This window comes from Rattus norvegicus, chromosome 5 (assembly GCF_036323735.1).
Source record: "Rattus norvegicus strain BN/NHsdMcwi chromosome 5, GRCr8, whole genome shotgun sequence".
Lineage (NCBI taxonomy): Eukaryota > Metazoa > Chordata > Mammalia > Rodentia > Muridae > Rattus > Rattus norvegicus.
This window is the reverse complement of record NC_086023.1, coordinates 22,887,816-22,909,510: the sequence shown is the minus strand read 5'-3', so window position 1 is coordinate 22,909,510 and position 21,695 is coordinate 22,887,816. Positions and strand designations below refer to the sequence as shown.

Here is a 21,695-nt window from a genome sequence, read left to right as displayed (position 1 = left end):
AAAATCAAAGCAGTCAAAATTTCAGCTGGGTAGAGGGGTTGTTATTAAGTCTCCATTGTTGCTGGAGAACTATTAGCATTTGATGGACACTTAGGGAGGGAGTGTCCATTTGGGCATATGGTAGTTAATAGGTCATTTATATCCCTGTGGATGGCACAGTGTTCATATATGTATATATACTGGACATAAGGGATTATTAATAAGAACAAAAAACATAAAATAAAGACAGGGCATTACTCCCACTTTACTTGGTAATGTGAACCTGGAAGCCTAAAATGAAGCCATCTAAAATCTCATATAATAGCCAACTTTATTCAGAGTATCTGACCATTTATATTCTGAGAGGATTCTAAAGGTTAAGCAAGGTTTTGTGAGAAAAATTCACTTGAGTTTAATTTATAAACTTTCACAAGGGCAAGGTCACATGAACTTAGGCTTACACAGTCCTGAGGACTGAGTCCATGGCTGGAAACCATCCTCAGTAATAATGGATGAAATGATGGGTAATCTAAAGTGAACCTGAACCTGTATTACACTTGGGAGGGGCATAAAAAGTATATTCCATGAACAAATTCATGTTATGGCATGTAATGACAGAAGTTACAAGACTCTTGTTTACTTGGAATTTCTCACAAGCTCTCAGAAATCCCCTCACTTCATTCATGGACTGTGTTTCAACAGCCATATAGCTAACAAGATAACTGAGGTGTGCCTGTGTGTGCAGAGTATTGGAGAGAGGTAATGGTAGAGGTTCATGATCAGCATACTTTGTGTGAATGTATGGACCTTTAAAGAATAAACATATTATTTAGGGCTTGGAGTACATTCCTCAATATTGTGACTTCTGAATGCTTTAATCAAGAATGGTTGCATTGTGTGAAATAACTTAGATTTGCTTTTTCTTCTATTAATACAATCATGTAATTCTTACTATACTTTTGTCCTGATGTTATTATGACATATTAACTTTTGCATATTGAATTGCTAATTGCAAGTGATTGTTAATCCCACTGGGTGAGATATCACAATTTCACAATTTTTGGGACACATTTGAAACAAGCTTTATTAAATGCTGGCTAGTATGATAGACACTGGCCAGGTCTGTATTCAGGGTTCCCAAAGTATGGCAGGAAATTACATTAGTGAGATGCTTAAAAAGGAAAAATCACAAGGCTACCCACATCTGACTTTATGCATCCTGCCATACTTCCTACTTATATAACTCCTGCTTAACTGTGATCAAGCACATCCTGTGCAGTTGGAGCAATCAAGATTATTAATAGAAGTAAAACACATGACCACATGACTTGTTATTTTGCATTATTGAATTCATTTCCTAATATTTAATTATTCTCTCTCTCTCTCTCTCTCTCTCTCTCTCTCTCTCTCTCTCTCTCTCTCTCCCTACCTCTAACTGGCCTGGATCATTATATAGTCCATTTGGCAGTGAATTCTTACTCTTCCTACATCCCTCCAAAGTGTTGGTGTTACATACAGGTGGTACCACACTAACCTCTATACACTGCTCTTTCTTTTAATGAGGACCTTTGTACCTACGTTCATAAGCAATATCAGTGTGTAGTCTTTCTCTATCGTTGTCTAGCTTTGGTATTAAGATAATACTGGCTTTGCAGAATGAGTTAAGAAATAAGACACTAATGGGTTAGCCAAATGCTGCAAAGTTTATCTTATTATTACTAATAAGAAAGAAGGAAAGAATTCTCATTGCATAACCAGATTTAATGTTATTGTCTCTTAATGTTATATTATTGGCAACATTTGAACTTTAGTGGGGATTGAGTCACATGAATTTTGAAGGACAATGAATGAATGAATGAATGAGTGAATAAGTCATAGCATTTGTACCTCTTGTCTCTCTAAATTTTTTCTCACATTCAAAGTATACTTCTTTCATGGAATAGCTTAAAATTTTAACTTGCCCCAGTGTCAACTTCAGGACAAAAGTATTGTATAAACACAATAAGGTTACAATCTATGCTGAGCTGTATCAGCCAGTATTCTATGAATCTAAACAGCCCAATAATGGCTGTGTACATTTCTTGACCACCCATGGACTTGTAACAATAACATAATACAAAATGCATTTGGTTAAAATTCCAAAGTTGATTGTCTTTTCTGAGATTCATGTAATCTCTTAAGAGCAATCAATCATCTTTACAATCAAAATGAAAATGAAAAAGCAGTTCACATATGCCCAACATAAAATGGCACAATATATACATTACTGTTCCTAATGATAGGAAAAGGAGCACATTGAGGAAATACTGGACCAAATCAAGGCCAAAATCCAGCCGGGCAAATTCCAAACTCTGTATCTGTATGTCTGATATCAAAGCATATTTCATATCTCCAACTCCTTTCAACTTGTTTATGCAACACACTTGTTTCTGTTCTACTGTCTCTTGGCAGCTTTCTAGAACAGGTGTCCAATGGCTCTGCTATCTCTAACATCTTGGGGTCCCCAAGGCAATCTAGAATTAACACCTGCACAGATTCACACAATGTCCTCTCTGGGTCTACATGCATGGACACCTGGCCCCAGTAGCTTTCCTTAATGGCTGAAAATTTTCTGTGATCCCTTTCTTCTGTCCTTGATTCTAAAGCCAGAGACATATGGCCAAAGATGCTACATTCTGCCGCTTCCTGGGAATGGAACATAACCCTCTTGTTCAATAACATCTTCACTAGTTATCTCTTTTCAATAATTTACTTCACTATCTAAGCTTGGCTGTTCTGAAACTTGGTCTTTAAATAAAGCTAACCCTAAACTCAGAAATCTACCTGACTCTGCCTCTAGAGCACTGGAGTTAAAAATCTGTGCCTGATTCCAAGCTTTTTCTTTAATTCCTTTCAACTATTTGGACGCTTAGCTGGATGAGGTCTTGCCCTGAAGTTTATGTAGGCTTAAATTTTCCAAAACAACTTTAATAAGGGTTCTCAAATGCTTTGACATCCCCCTTTTAGCCCAGCATCCAAAGGTAGGGGAGAAAAGATGGACGATATGACAGTAGGGAATGTAGCCCTGTTTAGAAATAGTGCTTTGGGACAATTCCAATCTCTGTTGTCAGGATACCAGCAGTCCAGTTCTGTAATGTTAGGATACCAACTCAAAGTATCACCAATAATAAACCAGCAGTAGTGGCACAATTCAGCAGAAACAGCTAGGCATCCACTGAATGAGGAAGAGTCAATGGAAGCAACTAGAACAAGCTGGAATGACAAAAGTTCTCTGCTACATTTCTCTCAACAAAGTGAAGATCAGGGAAGAAATGAGATCAGTGAAGTATTGAACAGCTAGCAATACAAGTGCATTGTCACTGTCTGTTGGGTCCTATTTATTCTCTTTACAGACAACATGTGTCCTCCCAGGGTTTACTTCAGCAAACATTACATGAGTCTGTTTCAGCAAAGCACCACATGAGTCTGTTTCAGTAAAATATCACATCACATGACACAAAAATTTCCACTTTGAATTACCACCCTGTTTTTCCCATTTATCATCAGACATTTCTGTACTCTTGAAAACAGGATGTAACTCGATTCCACTCCCTGGTGCTGTGTTTCTCCTGAAATTTTACATTTTCTATTTTTCCTTGCTCAGCTTGTTCCTTCATTATAGATATCAGTAAGAGTAAACACTAATAACAACATGACAGAGTCTATACTGGGCAGTTTTTAAGATTTCTTCTGCCAACAGAACTAATACAAAACTCGACTTTAGCCTCAGGCATATGTTTCAGATAAGGTCAAAAAGCAGCCACATTTTTAGAAAAACATGTCACAAGAATAGTCTCTGGACCAAATACAAATATTCTCCTCTGAAACCCCATGATCCAGGGCCCTACAAATTGAATCACCCTCAGTACCACAGTGTTCCATGTTCCCACTAGAGTGGCCCATTAAGCACCTCTTAAAGCATCCCATTGCTTACCTAATGCAAAGCCCTGAAATCCACAATCCCCCAAACAAAAGCATGGCAGGCCTATCAGAACAATATCCCAATACTTGAAACTAAATTCTGTCTTAGTTACAGTTTCTATTGCTGTGAAGAGACACTATGACCACAGCAACTCTGATTTAAAAAACCAAAACCAAAACCAAAATATTTAATCGGGGCTGACTTACAGTTTCAGACATTTTGTCAATTGTCATTGTGGCAGGAAATTTGGAGGCATGCAGACGGACAGGGCTGGAGAAGGAGCTGGGGGTTCTCCACCTTGATCTAAAGACAGAATGGGCATACCTTGCGCATAGGAGATGTCCAAGGCCACCTCCACAGTGACATACTTTCTCTAACAAGGCCACACCTACACCAATAAGGCCACACCTCATAATAATAGCACTCCCTATGGGCCAAGAAATTAAACACATGAGTCAATGGGAGCTATTCCTATTCAAGTTACCACATCTAGCTTCAAGGATTGATTTTAATTGTTGTTTCTTACAGAATTAAGTTAGGAAAATTAGAATTAATTAGGAAAATATGGTTTAAGTGATTTCTATGTAGAAAGATAGACAGGGAAGTGGCATGTCTGCTGTGACTCCAAGAAGAAAGGGTATACCATTAAAAGCCACATATCTTCATTTGATAAATTGCTTTTATGTAGCAAAGAGCAGGGATAAAGATGGTTGTGTTCATTCCACTGTAAATAGGAATACAATTTTGGGATCTGGCTTCAAGGTTGAGGATCAATGTAGCAATGCTACTGTGTACATCTATCCAGATGCAGACTTAGTAGACGAAGTGTCAAGGATCATAAAGCTGGTCATCTAAGATCTAGGGATTAGCCTAGATTACCATTCCCAACTACACTGGAAGCTGTTGAGTTGTGGGGAAATGTAACTGCTGGTTTTCTATCCTGCATATAATTTTCCCAAAATAATGACTTTGAAACTTGTTATATGTGAATAAATGTCTAGGCCAATAGCTTTGGCTTGTTTCCCTACTAGCCCATAATTTACTTAACCATTTATTCTAAGCTAAAGCCTGCCACATGGTTGAATCCTTCTCCTCAGTTTCATGCAACCATCTCCTTCAGCAATGGAGGTGAATCTCTAGCCCAACTCAGTCCCAAAATTTCTCTCTATCCCAGATGGTCCACCTATTAACCCTGCCTCAGTTCACTGGACAATAGCTTTCTATTGACATGTGAATGCCTTTACACAGTGCATAAGAGATTTTCTCTTCAGGGAATTGGTGGTAAGAGGGTATACACAGGAATGAGAAAATCCCATGACAGTACTGGGATAGTTGAGCAAAAAAAAAATGTAAAAGAAGGAAAAATAAAAAAGGAAGAATAAAAGAGAACAAGAAATCATACAAGTTCAAAGGAAATGCTTCCTCTTCTCATTGTATCTCTGTTTACCTAGTTCCATACACGTAGCTCACCACAAATTTCTTTTCTTTTTATTATTTATTGTGTTTCACAACACATGCTGTCTGTGCTGGTTAGTGGGTCTTTTGATTAACTATTAATTGGCACCAATTATTCTGAAGTTATGGTTTTTATCTTTAATTTGAATGAAGCAACTCTAAGAATGGAAGTGGTTGATACCTCCCAAGGCCGACCACAGAGAATAATCAAGAAATAAAATATTACTGAAAGGATTTGTAGGAGCCAAATATGGAGAGAGATGGCAATGTCCAAGCTTTGCTGGGAGAATGTGTGACTGTTTTCACTATTGACTGTCACAGTGATATAATGGGACAATCTTTATAAACAGTATTCTGTAAGTCCTCAATCTGTCTTGTTTTCTTTTTGCTATTTTATAATTCTTGTGACTTTATTCTAGGCAAAATTCTTGTGATTAAAAATGCTTTATGGCTAGAATAAAAGTCTCATATACAGGCATACAAGCTTGATGCTTCTGACCCTTTTCAATTGCAGTTATCCGTTCTTATTCAGAGCATTTCACTTCTGCTACAAGTAGAGGCATGTTCCCCAAAACTTCCCATGTTGTAATCCTGACATCCAGCACCTTGGAGTATGGTTATATTTGAAAATAAGATATTAAAAGAGGTAATTCAGGTATGCTGAAATTATTAGTGCAGATCCTAACCCAGTCTAATTGTTACCTTAACGAGGAGCAGGGAACAGAACTCACTAGATGGAGAAATATGAAGACAATGGGGAAAGAGAAAGATGATGGTTCAGAAGAAACCAGTCCTGCAAATTCATGACTTGGGACTTCTAACTTGAGAAAGTATAAGAGTACTTCTAGTATGAGAAAGTAGATTTATTCTTGCTCCTAACAGTTCAGAAGACCCTTCACCTCTGACTCTATTCCAGTTTTCTAACTCCAAAATTCCAGACCTCATACACTTCATTTTTGTTGTCAAATTGGAAGTGTATTCCATAGTGGTTTTCTTTAAAAGAGATGGGTTTTGAATGTTCTTTAGATGGTATAGGCTCAAATATATAAACTCCCTGGTGTGTATAACAGTAACTATATCTTCATTGAGAATTTGATGACCTACCACATTGTCTTTTATGGAATGTTCTGGGAAAGTTAAACTTCTCTGTGAGTACATACATGCATCAGGTCTGTTGGGCCAGGAAGAGAAACATACTTGATTACTTTTTTCCATAGCACCTGTATTTTAAAATTTCATGGTTCAGTTGGAATGTCCCTTTCAGGTCTATGTTATTTTCTATGAATTCTTGATTGGTAATATTATCACCAATAGTGATACTTATTTCACCAAAAATCTCTTATAGCTAAATACAATGACATTGCTGTCTTTCTGTAGATTATTTTCTATACTGTCTGCTTAAAATCTTATTCTCTCTAACTGTAAGCTGCCCTGGAAATAGAATCATCTCCTTCGGGACCTTTTAAATTTCTCTAGTTCTTGCTTTTCTTTAACTTCCACAATATGCTTCAATTCTTGTAGGCTTTGATTTTTTAAAACCTACTTTAATAAGAGTTCCTAAATGCTATAACCAGCCTTCTAGTCCACTAGTCACCAAAGATAGTGAAAAGGAAAGGTTAGTAGGACAAACGGGGATGTGACCTTTTTACAAATAGTACTTAGGGGGAAATTCCAATCTTCATTGTCAGGATATAGCAGTTCAGTTCACACAAATCAGCAGCAGTAGCTTGATCCAGTCTCAGACACCATTCACGAAACAGCAACAGCAGTCCAGTCCAGAAGAAACCACAGGCTCTACCAATCAGCTCGAGTTCCAGGAAGTGGCAAGGAGCTACAGGAATCTCACGAGAAGGTCTTTGTGTTTCCCTCTACAAAGTCACTACAAGTGATTTAATTTCCCTCTCAGCAGGTACCAATTATGAATAACTTCTAGGTTAGAAGTGGAACATTCTACCTACCCAAATTCCCTTTCTCTGTGTTCAGATTTTATATGGCTTGAACTTGCTCAGGCCTTGTGTGTGCCATCACAGTCTCTGTTATACATGCATCACCTCTGTTGAGCCAGGAGGATACTTTTTCCTTGGAGTCACCTACCATCCCTGGCTCTTCTTATCTTTCTTCTTTCTCTTCCAGTAAATTCTTGAACTGTGTGGAGATAACCCAATCAGGGCTGAGTATTCCAAAGTCTCTCACTCTCTGCACATTGTCCAGTTGATGGTCTCTGTATTTATCACCATCTACTATAGGAGGAAAGGTCTCTGATGAAGGAGAGTGATGCTTCTGATCTGTGCAATATTTTAATAGTCAGCTGTTGTCACCTTGAACATTTTAATTGTTGATCATTATATCTTCATGTTCTATTTTGAATGGGTCACTACAGATAATGCAGTTGGTTTGCCTATCTGGGAATATTCAACCATTTCCTATCGAGGGAAATGCACCTAAAATTGGCAAGGAAGTCAGCACTACTGGAGAATAGGATCTATGGATAAGCAGAATATTGCTGCTGAGGGTGCCGGCTGATGGAGAAAGTAACTACTTTTAATTACTGGAATGAGAGGATACACAGAGGCTACTGCTGATGCACATAAATCTTTGGTGTTTTCATTATAGCTGCTCTTCACAATATGTCTTTATTTTTCTTTCCCTTTGCTTGCTTATTCTGACAAATCCCTATGGACAGACCTAGAAATCTTCTCTAAATGAAAATGATTACTTGTTAGAGACCGTTTTGTTTTTTTTTAACTCCAAATCTATTGCAATCATTTGTAGGTATGCTATGTGTGTGAGCATGTACATGTGTTGTGCATGCAAATGTGTTGGCATGTATATGTGTAGGTGTGTGTGTATCTCTCACTCTGTGTGTGTGTGTGTGTGTGTGTGTGTGTGTGTGTGCGCGCGCTCACGCGCGCGTGTACACACAGGGGAGAGTGTATATGAGAATGACAGGGTGAAGCCAACCATTCTTCCCAGCCAGACTCTCACAGTGTTGGCCTACTCTTTCCTTCTGTGTGTAAACTTATCGACTGACGACTCTTCTAAAGTAGTTCATATTCATTGGGATACTTTTGTATTATTATCACTAACCATTGGTGTGGAAAACTTGTTTTTTTCACTAAGTTATTAACATTTATTATTATGTTGTTACTAAGGAAAAATCTTCATTTTTAAATGACAATATGTGTTATGTTAGGACAGAAATCAAAACAAGTCTGTAATTCAGAATTGTAGACATATTTGTAGATAAACTTTTTGACACTTTGTTCCCATCTCCCAACAAAAGGCTTAGCTGTCACAGGTCCAAATATACCTCCAAAGGGGAAATATAAATATCTCAAAAACAAATATTTTGCCTAACTAAATATTTTTTGTCCTGTGGTAATTCTGGAAGCTAAGCAGATTTTTATGGTATGACCACATAATGAGTTGCACAGCTCCTCTGTAGTTTTCTGGCTCCTTAGCAAAACGGCATCTGAGAATAAGAGGCAATGGCAAACCAAGTTAGTCATACAAATTATCATGGGATATGTATGAAATAGTCAAATGCAAAATGTGTTAGTAAAACAGCATAAAAAAGGAATAATAGCCACCTACATGTATAAATGACAATTTACTTTTGGTCTGAGAATGATTCTATTTGCAATGGTTTGAATATGCTTGGCCCAGGAATTGGCTTTATTTGGAGTTGTGGCCTTGTTGGATAGGTGTGTCAGTAGGCACGGGCTTTAAGATCTTTATCTAGTTGCCTGAAAGTCAGTATTGTGCTAGTAGCCTTCAGATAAAGATGTAGAACTCTCAGCTCCTCCTCAACTATACCTGCCTGGATGCTGTCATGTCTCTGTTTTGATAATAATGGACTTAACCTCTGAACCTGTAAGCCAGCCCCAATTAAATGTTGTCCTTATAAGAGTTGCCTTGGTCATGGTATCCATTCACAGAAAAAAAACAAAAAACAAAAAACAAAAAAAAAAACAAAAAAACAAAAACAAACAAAAAAAAACCCTAATTGAAGCACTATTTTATCTTCATTTCACAAGATTTCATTTGTACAACTGACAATTGTATTCCATCAGTGCCTAAAAATGACTATACCACTTCCTTTATGCCACCATCTTTCTGTTGACAAATTTACTATCAATTGGAATGAAAATTAATGGGAAGTTTACCATTTTGATACCCTTGCTGATTTCAATTATTTTAAATTTGTGTTCACCTTCCAGAAGTGCAATTTTGGTGTTCCTTAGCAAATATTTGAGTTTATCCATATAGTGGCTATTCCTGGTTGTCCACTTGACTATATCTGGAATGAATAACAACTCTACAATTGAGTTGGAAAGTTCAACTGTGTTTACGATCTTGAGGCTGGGAGATACAATTTCTGACCTGGATCTTGGCATGGTGGCTATGAATCCCAGGAGATTAAGGAAAGGAGATCTCTGAGTTCAAGGTCATCTGGGACAAAGCAAGCTACAGATCCAGGCATGGGGGTATGCACCTTTAATCTGGGCCACACCTTCTGCTGGAGACCTACATAAGGACATAGGAAAAAGGAAGAGGCTATCTTTTTGCCTGCTGCCTTGTGGGACTGAGCAACTGCTATATCCTTGGACTTCCATTCACAGCTGCTGCTGTCCATTGTTGAGGACTTGAAATACAGACTGTATGTCATCAACAAATTCCCTTATAATATGGATGCTGGGGACAGCATATGATGACAGGGACTGTCAGCAGTCGGATGGGATGGAGACATCTCAGAAACCCATGGAAGCTCCTTGTTAAAAAGGATGGTGTCTGGGATTCTGAGACGCAGGAGACATATCCATCCAAGGGACCCACCATCCGAAATAAGAGGATGCTTGCAGTAGGCTAGGATGGAGACATCTCAGTAGCCCGCAGCAGCTCTTTGTAAAAAGAGGTTGTTCCCATTTTTCCTAACCTTAGCACTAGACAATGACTGTATAGATTTTATTTGTGCGTGACTGCTTTTCACTTGGCCTTGGTATGCATAATTATTCTATTATATCTGACTTTCCTATTTTTTTCTCCTTCTGCTCTGGTAAATTCTGTGAAACTAGATTTTCCTTGGTGTAATAATTCTTAAACAATTGGAAATTGAGGCATAGGGGCACAGCACAGCACAGCCCTAATGGCCCAGGTGCATGCTGTGTGTTCTCATCTTGGAAACAATGTAATAACTACACAATAGTAGTTCCAAATTAATGCTTGATTTGCAAAGAAACTTTAAAGAAATTATTAGAAAATGAATTAGAGCCAACATTGGGACCTCTAGAAAGGAAAAAGTTATTGAAATTAGGAAATAAGTTTTATATATAATGTTTGAGAGTGGTTCCTGGATAAGGAAGTATAAAATTCATAAAATTATACACTAGTAAAACTAAGTCAAAGTACTGGTACTCTCTGAGAGTCATTGTGTACAAGGAACAGAAAGCTAGTGGAATTACTGAGTTAAGGGTTAGCTTGATTTTTTCTGGCCACTGCCTGGCAAGTTTGCCCATGTCATTTATCATTAGAGCTTCACAGGAAAATGCAAGTAGCTGACCTCAGAGCAATGAGCTCTGAAGTATAATAAGTTAAAGATTAAAGTTTAAATAATGATAAGTTTGCAATTATTATTATTTTGGCTACAGGCCTGGGAATAGGGGAAGCTTGGAACTTTGGGGAACAATTGTAATTCTTAATTCTTTGTGGGATGTGGTTACTCTTTTGAATTTTTCTTGGCAATAATTATACAATGTCTTTTATCTACCTGCTTTTGGATTATCAATAAAAAACTGGAACAAGAGAAAGGCTAGCGAGTGAATGAGAGCAAATCTGAGAGTGAATGTGAGAGCGAATGAGAGCACGAGAAGAACATGAGTGAGTGAAGAGACAATGTGAGGTGTGTATGAAGACTGTGCGTGTGAGTGAAAGGAGAGTGAATGTGGTGTGTGTGAGATATGTGTGAGGTGTGTGTGAACAGTGTGTGAGAGAATGAAAGGGTAATGAACAGAGGTGTGCATGAGTGTGGGAGTCCAAGAAAAGAAAAGCACAATAGAAAAAAGCAGAGTGCAGAAGAGAATGCAGTGTGTGCAGCCTCAAGCTGCAAGCAAGCAAGCAAGCAAGCAGGTGAGAGAGAGAGAGAGAGAGAGAGAGAGAGAGAGAGAGAGAGAGAGAGAGAGAGAGAAGTAACTTAAGTCTTGAAATTGCCCGTCAGTTGGTACCCAAAGAGTAGTTTGTGTATATTTATTATGCACCTTCCAGATATTCCTGCTTCCAGTTGAGAACTCCAATCCTGTGTCGAGGCTGGACCCTGGCAAATAGAGACTATCCATAAGTTTTGTAACTCTAGAGAACCTTAAGTAATACAATCCAACATGGTATTTTCTAAGTTTCTGGATTGTGTAGGTTTAATGCTCTGCCAAATTTGTGAAGTTTTAACTTACCCTTAGAATATTTTCCTTAATCTACTTCATCATATCTTCATGGGACTTAAATTATACTCATGTTAACCTGATCGCTCTCATCCATGGTCTCTGAGACTCTAGTCATCTTCCTAAAACAAGTTTTCTTGCTATAGTTCAGGTAGGATAAAATCTGCTGACCTGCGTTCAAGTTCAAATTCTATTCTCTGTCATCTACACCATTCTACTGAGCCTCACCCAGCATTTTTTTAATTTGATGCTACACTTTTTCATTTCTATTATCTCCATTTGATTTTATATATATATATATATATATATATATATATATATATATATATATATGATTTCTTTTTCTTTGCAAAGTTTTCTGTCTTTCATTGCTTTTGGAGTACATGGCTCAATTGTTGAAGCATTATGATAGCTGCTTTAAACACAGGATCATAGAATTACAGCCTTTGATCTGTCTCATTGCTGATATCTATTGATTTCTTTTTATGAATGCTGTGATCTTCTTGGTTCTTGACATGGGAAATGGTTTGTTATTGTCATGGCTAGCCTGGGTATTTTTGGCAGACAGGATTACTGGATTCCTGATACCTCCTCCTACATCAGCATCATGTGAAATTGAGGCCCAAGTTCCCATTGGGCCACTTTGAACATTAATTGGGTAGATTAGGCAGATAGTGCTAACTTGGTATCATTTAGTCATCTTGAGACTCAACTTGCTGATTGATCTCACTGACGGGAATCTAGTTGGAGAATCAGAGATCTACCTAATTATGCCAGGTAAAAGAAGAAAGATCTCTTGTCTTCTGCAGACATGAATACTCATGAAAGAACATTGGATTGTGTCACCTGCTTTCAACAGAATGAGTATGGAAGGTCAGAATCCAGCTGACTGCAACTGACCACAACAACTGGGGGAAACAGATGGACTGCCTAGTCCACAAAAGTGGAAAACTATACATAAGGCTAGCTTCTCACTGAAAATGAAGTGGCATTAGATTTGCATTTAGAAGGAGCATTGTGTAGTAAGTTTTTCCACATCTTTAAAAGATGATACAAATATATGAGTTTACAGGAATTGATCTTCCATTTCTTTGGAGCTGGGCTCATCCAGGGACATTGCCTAGAAGGTTCTTATAATCTAATGAGTGTTCTTTTTTGGACTTGGGGATGGTTGTGACCTAACATGACCTCTCTCACATGGCCACATGTACAGAAAATAAAGGACATGGGAAAGTCATAAGGAAGGTATATACGAAGCAGGAAGGGTGCCATGACTGCAACTAAACATGCTCAAATCCTGAACTTGGACTTCCGAGACTCCATATCATGGAAATTATGGGGAATTTTATGAGTCACAAAGCCTGTAAGAGCTTTTTTATGACAGTCTAACTTAACAAATGCAAGTCTGATATTTTGAAATAGAATACTGCTGTACCAAGTAACCAGAAAGGCAGAAGGAGCTTTAAAACTAAATAGAGGCCGGGTGAGCTTCAAGGTGCATGCTAGCATAAGCCTAGATTTCCATGAAAAGATAGCTGGTAGTAATATTAGCTACATTACATGTCTAAGATGGATGCGAGGAATGATTCACAGGATGCTGGAGGAAAGGCGACCTTTGCTATAAAATGACAAATAACTCAGTTAAATTTTTTTCTTGTAACTTTGTGAAAGCCTAACTTTCAAGTAACACATTGAAATTTAATAGAGGTGATTCTAAGGAAAGGATTGGAGGTGTGCCTTAAATTGTAGTAAGTTAGTGTATTTTCAAAGAAGAGATTAGTTGAATAGAGCACTAAACATCTGAGAAATTCTCAGCCTGCCAAATTACAAAAAGAACAAAAGTACATTTTTGGTTCCTTGAGACAGGGCAACTCTGTATAACCCTGGCTATCCTGGAACTCACTCTGAAGACCAGGCTGGCCTCAAATTTAAAGATCCACCTGCCTCTGCCTTTTGAGTGCTGGGATTAAAGGCAAGAGCCACCACTGAGAATGCAGTTTGAAGGAAGCACTGGGGATCGTCAGGACAGTTACTTGATAAAGAGATAAAGAGTCTATATAAGCAGGCGTTGTCAGTGTAAGAAAGAGGACAAAGATAGATGGCTGAATGGGGAAAAAAGATGGATAGGGACACTATCAGGCTCCTTGGCTTCTACAGATCAGGATGAATAGTCATTTGGCTACAGCCATGTGGAGTCCTTCAAGAAAAGATAGGTTTGGTCATGCACACATCATCAGGGCTACCTCATCACCACAGGCTGGAGGTTCTCATGCCTGGCAGCAAAGATGAATCTACCTTTGTTGCAGAGGTGTGATTGTAACCTGGCGTTAGGAAGCTCTAGTTCTGATGTACTTCAGAACTGTATGAAATAGCAAATAGTGTTTTGTGAGGAGCAGAGGAAGCCCAGAGTGAATGTGACTTATTGACGTGAGTTCATGGAAGCCAATGATACAGACTCATAAGTATATCAAAGCCTTCTCCAGCTTTGTGTGCAGATGTTGACAGTGTTTACAAAAGTGATCGCTGTGTTCTCTTATTGCGTTTTTATAGCCTAAAATTGTTCTCATACATAGAACCCCCTTCAAACACACAAATGCACACACACACAAATGCACACACACACACACACACACACACACACAGGTTAGTTACCTAAACCAGTCTTCTTGTTCAATCATTTACAACAAACCAGGCTCCTGGATTTAAATGTATAAAGTAAATTCACTGAGTTTATGGTTACAAGTGTATGTACTTGAATAGGAACATACAGTCAGCCATGAGGAACTCACATTGGTCAAAGGAGGGAAAGTTTCCATGAGAATCATATACATAAAGGTAGAGAAGGGGCACAGCTCTACACATCTTGACTAGACAGAGTAAGGTACAAGAGAAATTTTGAGGCAGCTAAGTTAGTTATTGGTATTTTGGGGGAGAGCTTGGGGGGAAAGCTGTGGTTATTAGACTATGTTCTGGAGACACACCCTGGTCTGCAGAAGTGACAGTGGGTTTGGCTAATTGAGAGGACATGGGATCAGGATGGAGGAATGGATTCATTGCCAAATGACCAACATTTTTTTCATTTTAACTTTTGGTTTGGACTCATATATGTGATTCCATAGATTGTGTGGCCATTTCCTCACAAAGGGCATTCTTTGTATAATTAGATCCTGAAAGCCTTTAGCCATGTAGACCTTGACCCTCGGGGTATGAGGGGGCCTGACATCATTTCCACTATCTTTTACAAGCCTACTAACAAATTAACATTCCTGCCTTAAAGTCATGGCTAGATAGAATTGCCTACATGTGAGTCACAGACACTTTCATAAATTTCTGCAATGACTCATAGATGAGATGCCAAAGTGGACCAAGGTGTCTTTAGGTCAGATCTTCTACCCAATATGAATATGAAATTATGGGGGGCTAGTCTATCTTGAGCCAAATTGGAGTCCTTTTTATAGCCCAGACCACAATTTCTCTCATTAGATGCTATTCCAGGGCCTTAACTTTTTAATGGGTTTAGGTAAAGCACAAGATACAGCTACTCCCAGAAATCCTTAAGGTCATTATAATAAGATGGGATTGGGATATTCCAGAACTTTTATGCTATGAGGCATCCATCAGGAAAACCTGCTCATCAGACCACTTTACTATCAGAGGACATAGTCTGAAGGTATCAGAAACCAGTCATTGGTGAAAACTTGACTCCTGATACTGCTTTGGTGGGAAAATAATTATAGGACAGACACAGTGTACTCAGTCCTTGGAACACCCATATCTCCACCATTAAAAGAACAGGTAAATGGAGGCTGTTGTAGGATTTAAGAGCTATAAATAAAGTAGTGTAGTCAATGAGCCCTGCTGCCTTTGCTCACTGCTATACCGTCATCTTCTCAGTTAATTGTAGTTGAATTATACTGTTATTTATTTTCACATTCTACTACATCCTAGTGATCTTGAAAAATTTTGCTTTGCCCTTCTGTTTTGGCTAGTTTTGTGTGAACTCAACACAAGCTAGAGTCCTCAGTGAAAAAGGAAGCTCAATTAGGAAAATGCTTCCATAAGACTGGGCTTCAGGTAAGCCAGCAGGGCATTTTCATATGTAGTGATTGATAAGGGAGAACCAATCTCATTATGTGTGGTACTCCCCTGGGCCGATGGTCCTAGATCCTCTAATAAAGCTTGCTGGGCAAGCAAGCCACAAGGAACAAGCCAGTAAGCAGCATCACTCGATGGCCTCTGCATCAGCTCCTGGCTCCAGGTTTTGGCCCTGCTTGAGTCCCTATCCTGACTTCCCTCAAAGATGGACAGTGATACAAAAATGAAGGATAAATAAACCTTTTTTCTCCTAAACTTGCTGTGGACCATGGTGTTTTACCACAGAGGTAGTAACCCCAATAAGGGAACCTTATCTCTTAAGCATAGTCTATCTACTATCTATTATCCATAGAAAATTATGCTTGAGGGTATGAAAAAGTGACCCACTATGTGTCAGGAATATGTTGCTGAGGTTATGAAGCCCACACATAACAAAACTACCTTATGTTTTCTAATATGTGGATGATATTCTGATCAGTCATCCTGACTTTTCTGAATTGGTAACCATTTTTGACTTAGGCTTGGGGCCTTCAGTGTCTCCAGAAGAGGTTCAAAAGACATTCCCATTCCAACATGCAAGGTGTACTTTTACTGTACACCATCAAAAGCTAAACATTTGCAAGGATTGTCTCAAAAGTTAGTTACTAGGGAGAGATGAGTTTCCTCAGAGATTCAAGGTTACTACTCAGGAACTTTCTCTACCCTCCCACGTTTTAGAAGGGGTCTGTACTTTCTCCATACCAGGTTACTTCTGAGGCTATGAGGACTCCATCTGTAAGTAGAAGCACTTTTATCTAACAGTTGAATACAAAGACAAGACCTGGTTGTACATCTTTCACTAGCAATCCTTAAATTATCCATGTACTCCTGCTGGAAAATTGTGGCAACTACAGAATGTTTTAAAATAGTTGCATTTCATATATTCTCCCTCCAGGGCAATGAGTCCTTATTCTAATTTGATGGCAAAGTTATCCTGAGGAGTACAAACATGCTATGGAAATGCTATATAAAGAGATGAAGACAATTGTCATCCTATGGTCAGCCGATCAACAGTCTACAAACTGGCTATGTTCTTTGGCTTATTTCCCTGAGCCAGCATGATGTGCATTTTCTAGTATCCAAGATACTTCAAGATATTATTTTCCCTAAGATTACACAGTTTAAATCCCTTACTTTGGCTGAAATGGTCTGTCGTAGTTAATTATTATATTTTGGTTTTGTCTGTAATGTATGTATTTCCAATTTGAAATTCTACAGCACTGTTTGAGGGCATCAGAGACAGGGAGAAAAGTATCACATTTGTAGCTAAATTGTTCTTCAAGGTCAATGAACTACTCTATCTTATCAGTGGTTCCTCTACTTGCTGTGTTTTATGCAAGTTCATTTAGGTATTTAGTGAAAATTGGAAGGTATTTAGAAGAATTGGATCATTCTGCTTAATCAGAAATAGCAGTTTCTATAGTTTTTGGAAGGTCTAAATACATGCTTTAATAATAGAAAAACAATTACAGAGAAGAGTAAGTTTCAATATGAAAGGCCTTTGTTGTGTGTGATCTGTTTTTTTAGTTGATTTATTTACTATTTCATAGTGCCTCTATTTAGACTTTTCATTAGTTCTTAACACTGAAGAAAGAACTGTCCTCTAGAACTATAAATGTTAATGTCTGTTTGGAATTATTTTATCTGGACTAGGCAGAGGACAGCACCAAATAGGCAGTGTCACGTAGTTTAAAACTTATATGAGTCATATAAGTTTATATATTATAGCCCCCTAACAATATTTTCAAAAAACTAATAAACTTGGGAAATTGCAGTTCTGTGAGAATATTTTTGGATAATTTGTGCCAACCTAAATGGCAAGTGGTAAGAAAAATACATATGTTACATGGAGTTCAAACAATTTTCTTATTCAGATTATAATCACGGAACTGGCTTAAATATGGACACCTCTTAGATTTCACGAGAGCATCTGCTAGTACCAGCTGGCAGCTTTGGCTGCTGTAGAGGTCCATGGAAATTGGTCTCAAGGGAATCAGTAATGAGGCTTGGTGGCACATACCAGTAGCTTCAACTAATTGAGAGACTGAAGCAGAAGGGCATGTTGATTTCAAAATGTAAGGCTGGTCTGGTGGATGTAGTGGGAGTCTGCCTTAAACTGAAGCATCTAAGGCAATACCATCTTGTCCTAACTTCATTTTGTGTCTGTTTGGATATACCTCAGTCCTCTTCTCTGCTCCCAATATTAATATAAGTCTTGGTAAAACATTACAGACTTTCACAACTCTGATCATGATCCATTTGAATTAAAGAAAATAATGACTGTTTATCTGAACTTAACATAAAATAAAATAATGAAGAAGTTATAAGTAAAAATAATTGTCATGTTATATCTGAAATAACTACTATGTTCTGCCTAAACATACATTGCAAGGTTTCTCTGAGCATTATCAACACTCAAGTAATTGTGGGGTTTGCCCCTAGAATGCAGTACCCCTGACCTTCAGCACCAAAAGACTCTGAAGTTTTGCCTACTCTTTGATAATTTTCTTTCTTTGTACTTTGGTAATTTTCTTTCTTTCCTTTCTCTCTTTCTTTCTTTCTTTCTTTCTTTCTTTCTTTCTTTCTTTCTTATATTTTAGAAATAAGCATTTCATTTTGAAACTAAATTTTACCTTCTTCAATTTTATATTTTAAAAGATTTGAATAGCATAAAGTCTATTTGAAAAGACTTCCTTAGGCTTTTCAATAGAGAAGTGAGTTTTAGCACCACAGGAAATAAAGGTGAACTTCCAAAAATAGGAGAAGAGCTCTTCATAGAGGGGGAATGTATGTCTGTGTGGAAGGGGATGGTGGCTTGCAGCAACTGTGTTATTTGTGAGCCTGCCCTACGTGTGGCTCATATATATATATATATATATATATATATATATATATATATATATATATATATTCACTGAAACTAGATAAGATTGATGAAGCTAAAAAGTACGTGTTGAAAGGGACCGGATATAGATCTTTCCTGAGAGACACAACTAGAGCATGTCAATTGCAGAGGTGAATGCTAGCAGCAAACCACTGAACTGAGAACGGGATCCCTGTTCGAGGAATTAGAGAAAGGATTGAAAGAGCTGAAGGTGCTTTCAATCCCATAAGAATAACAATACCAACCAACCAGAGCTTCCAGGGACTAAACCACTACCCAAAGACTATATATGGACTGACGAGGGCTACAACTGTGTATGTTGGGAAGACCAATGGAAGAGGAAGCCCTTGGTCCTGCCAAGGTTTGAGCTCCAGTACAGGTGAATGTCACAGGGGCGGTAAGGGGAGTGGATGGGGGAGAACACCCTTATGGGGGAGGGAAAGGAGATAGTGGACTTATAGACAGGAAACCGGGAAAGGGAATAACATTTGAATTGTAAATAAAGGAATATGTCCAATAAAAAAGAAATGTAAATACATAAACCATAAAAAAAGGTTTATTTAAAAAAATGGAGTATTAATGTTTTGGCTACATCTACCATTTTGGATTATCATATCTAAAAAAGTATGTGATTATTAAATATAACCAATACAAATCCTCTTGTGTAATTCATAATATCTCTAGATGACTTTTTTTTTCTTTTCTTTTTGTAGGCACTGGAGACCGAACCCAGGGTCTTGCAGGCAAGCGCTCTGCCACTGAGCTAAATCCCCAACCCCTCTAGATGACTTTCAATTCCCAATCCTAGGTAAGCATTATATAAATTGCTATGCTGTGTTATTAGGGAGTTAAGATAGTTTCTAATGTCTGCATATGTTCACTACAGTTACGATGTGTTCATTTTTTCCCAGTAATTTTCATCTGCAACTGGTTGAATGCAAAAACCTGTTTTCACTGAGATGGTTAAGGTTTAAACCAGAGTTTGGGTTTCTAGAAGTCCTCCTAACTCTCAACTTACCACCATCCTCAAGACATTGCTATCCTCAGACTATCCGGAGAACAAATTCCACATGCACTTTAAAGGAGCATTTCTTTGCTATTGTCAAAGGCTAAGGCAGTCTGATAAATTATTATAATCTCAACTCTAATAAAACTTATGATATTTTGGCACCTAAATATAAAATACTATAAATCATCTCCAGTAAAAGATGGTGTTATAATTCTTCAGAGACTTATCTTTTGATTCAAAACCTAATGTTCCAGTACAGTTGACATTCTGTCTGAGTTCTGTGTGCTCTGCTATACACACACACACACACACACACACACACACACACACACACACACACACACATATGTTAGATAGAGAGATATAGATAGATAGAGAGAGATATAGATATAGATAGATATAGATAGGTAGATAGAGATAGATAGATGGATAGATAGATAGGGATAGAGAGACAGAGATATAGAAAGATGAGAGAGAGAGAGAGAGAGAGAGAGAGAGAGAGAGAGAGAGAGAGATTCATGACTGAAACAAATTATGGTACTGGAGTTGGATATTGCTGTAACAGACTTCTCAGAGCACAGTGGCCTGTTCTATGGGATCTTGGAAGAGTGTTGAGAGAAATGTCAACAATGGAGGCCTACCTTGTGATGTTTTGGGGGAAAATATGATAGCCCTTTACAGATTACTCAGAAACGAACATCAACCAATCAGAATTGACCACATTTACAGGACAGGATAACCTTCTAGAACATAACATGTGCAGTAGCTCATCTTAGTTAACTGAGGACAACTCTGAAGGGCAAGTTCTTAAACCTATCACTGTACACAGGGGGTTCTGTAATATTCATTCTTGCTATACTCTTTGCAGGCTAAAATATAAGCTTTTTTAAAATCTGCTCTGGTAGACCTTTAGGGATGAATTATTCTACCCACTCAAGAGTTCTTCCACCACCCTCATAAGCTCATGAAGCTTTTATCATGTCTGTCAGTTGTAATGTCCTGTTGTCTGTAAAAATACTAAGACAGACTACAGCAATTTGAATCTAACATATAAGGGCATTGCATATATATTTATGAACATACGTATACACATGTCTTCTATAAGTGTACAACACAACAAATGTTTCATGTATGTTTCAAACAATAGCTAATTTTGTTTTAAGCACAGTGTTGTATGTCAATAATAACCCATACTAATTCCATTTTGTTTCCATAGTTACAGACCTCATTCTCTCTCTCTCTCTCTCTCTCTCTCTCTCTCTCTCTCTCTCTCTCTCTCTCTCTCTCTGTGTGTGTGTGTGTGTGTGTGTGTGTGTAACCAGAGAGAAATTAAATTGTTCTATATCTTCACATCAGACCATAAATCAGCATTCTACTATCTTTACATTGCATGTCTATGCTTATTAACATGAACAATGTATTGACTCAACCACATAAAGATTGCACTTGAATTCATAAGATAAATAACAATTTAAGTGGCTTGTTTCAATTCTTTTCTTTCTTTATAATGAACCAGATGGCAGTTGGTTTCATACTGGGCTGCAGTGTCCCCAAAGATGAAGCAGGCAATTCTTTTGCTTTTTTTCAACAGAACATAAATCATATATTGACATTTTCCTAATAGTTTTTTAATCTTAAGAGAAAATAGTATATCTCCAGGTAATTACTTGCAATACAGTTTGTTGTAAATAGGGGAATTGAGGTCACATTCATTTTTCACTGTCATGTGTGATTACATCCAAGGGTTTGCATTTTTGTTTTTTGTTAGAAATAAACATGTTTCTTATTAGAACTGTCTCTGGTTCTATGTGGACCGAGTCTTGAAAGGTTTCAACAAAGGTC

The 21,695-nt window shown here is 37.8% G+C and overlaps 1 protein-coding gene across 3 annotated transcripts in view; it reads right to left on the bottom strand.

The window, feature by feature from the left end:
- Positions 1-8,222: 8,222 nt before the first annotated feature.
- The window catches only part of LOC108350924 (uncharacterized), an 82,766-nt gene continuing 69,293 nt past the window's right edge, over positions 8,223-21,695 (bottom strand). For 2 of the 3 annotated variants that reach the window (XM_063261258.1, XM_063261256.1), the window contains exon 4: positions 8,223-8,867. In XM_063261258.1, coding sequence (XP_063117328.1) covers positions 8,853-8,867 — 15 coding nt within the window. In that variant the 3' untranslated portion in view covers positions 8,223-8,852. Of the gene's footprint in view, positions 8,868-11,649; positions 11,706-21,695 lie in introns of all 3 variants that reach the window. The other variant, XM_063261255.1, reaches the window with a different exon arrangement.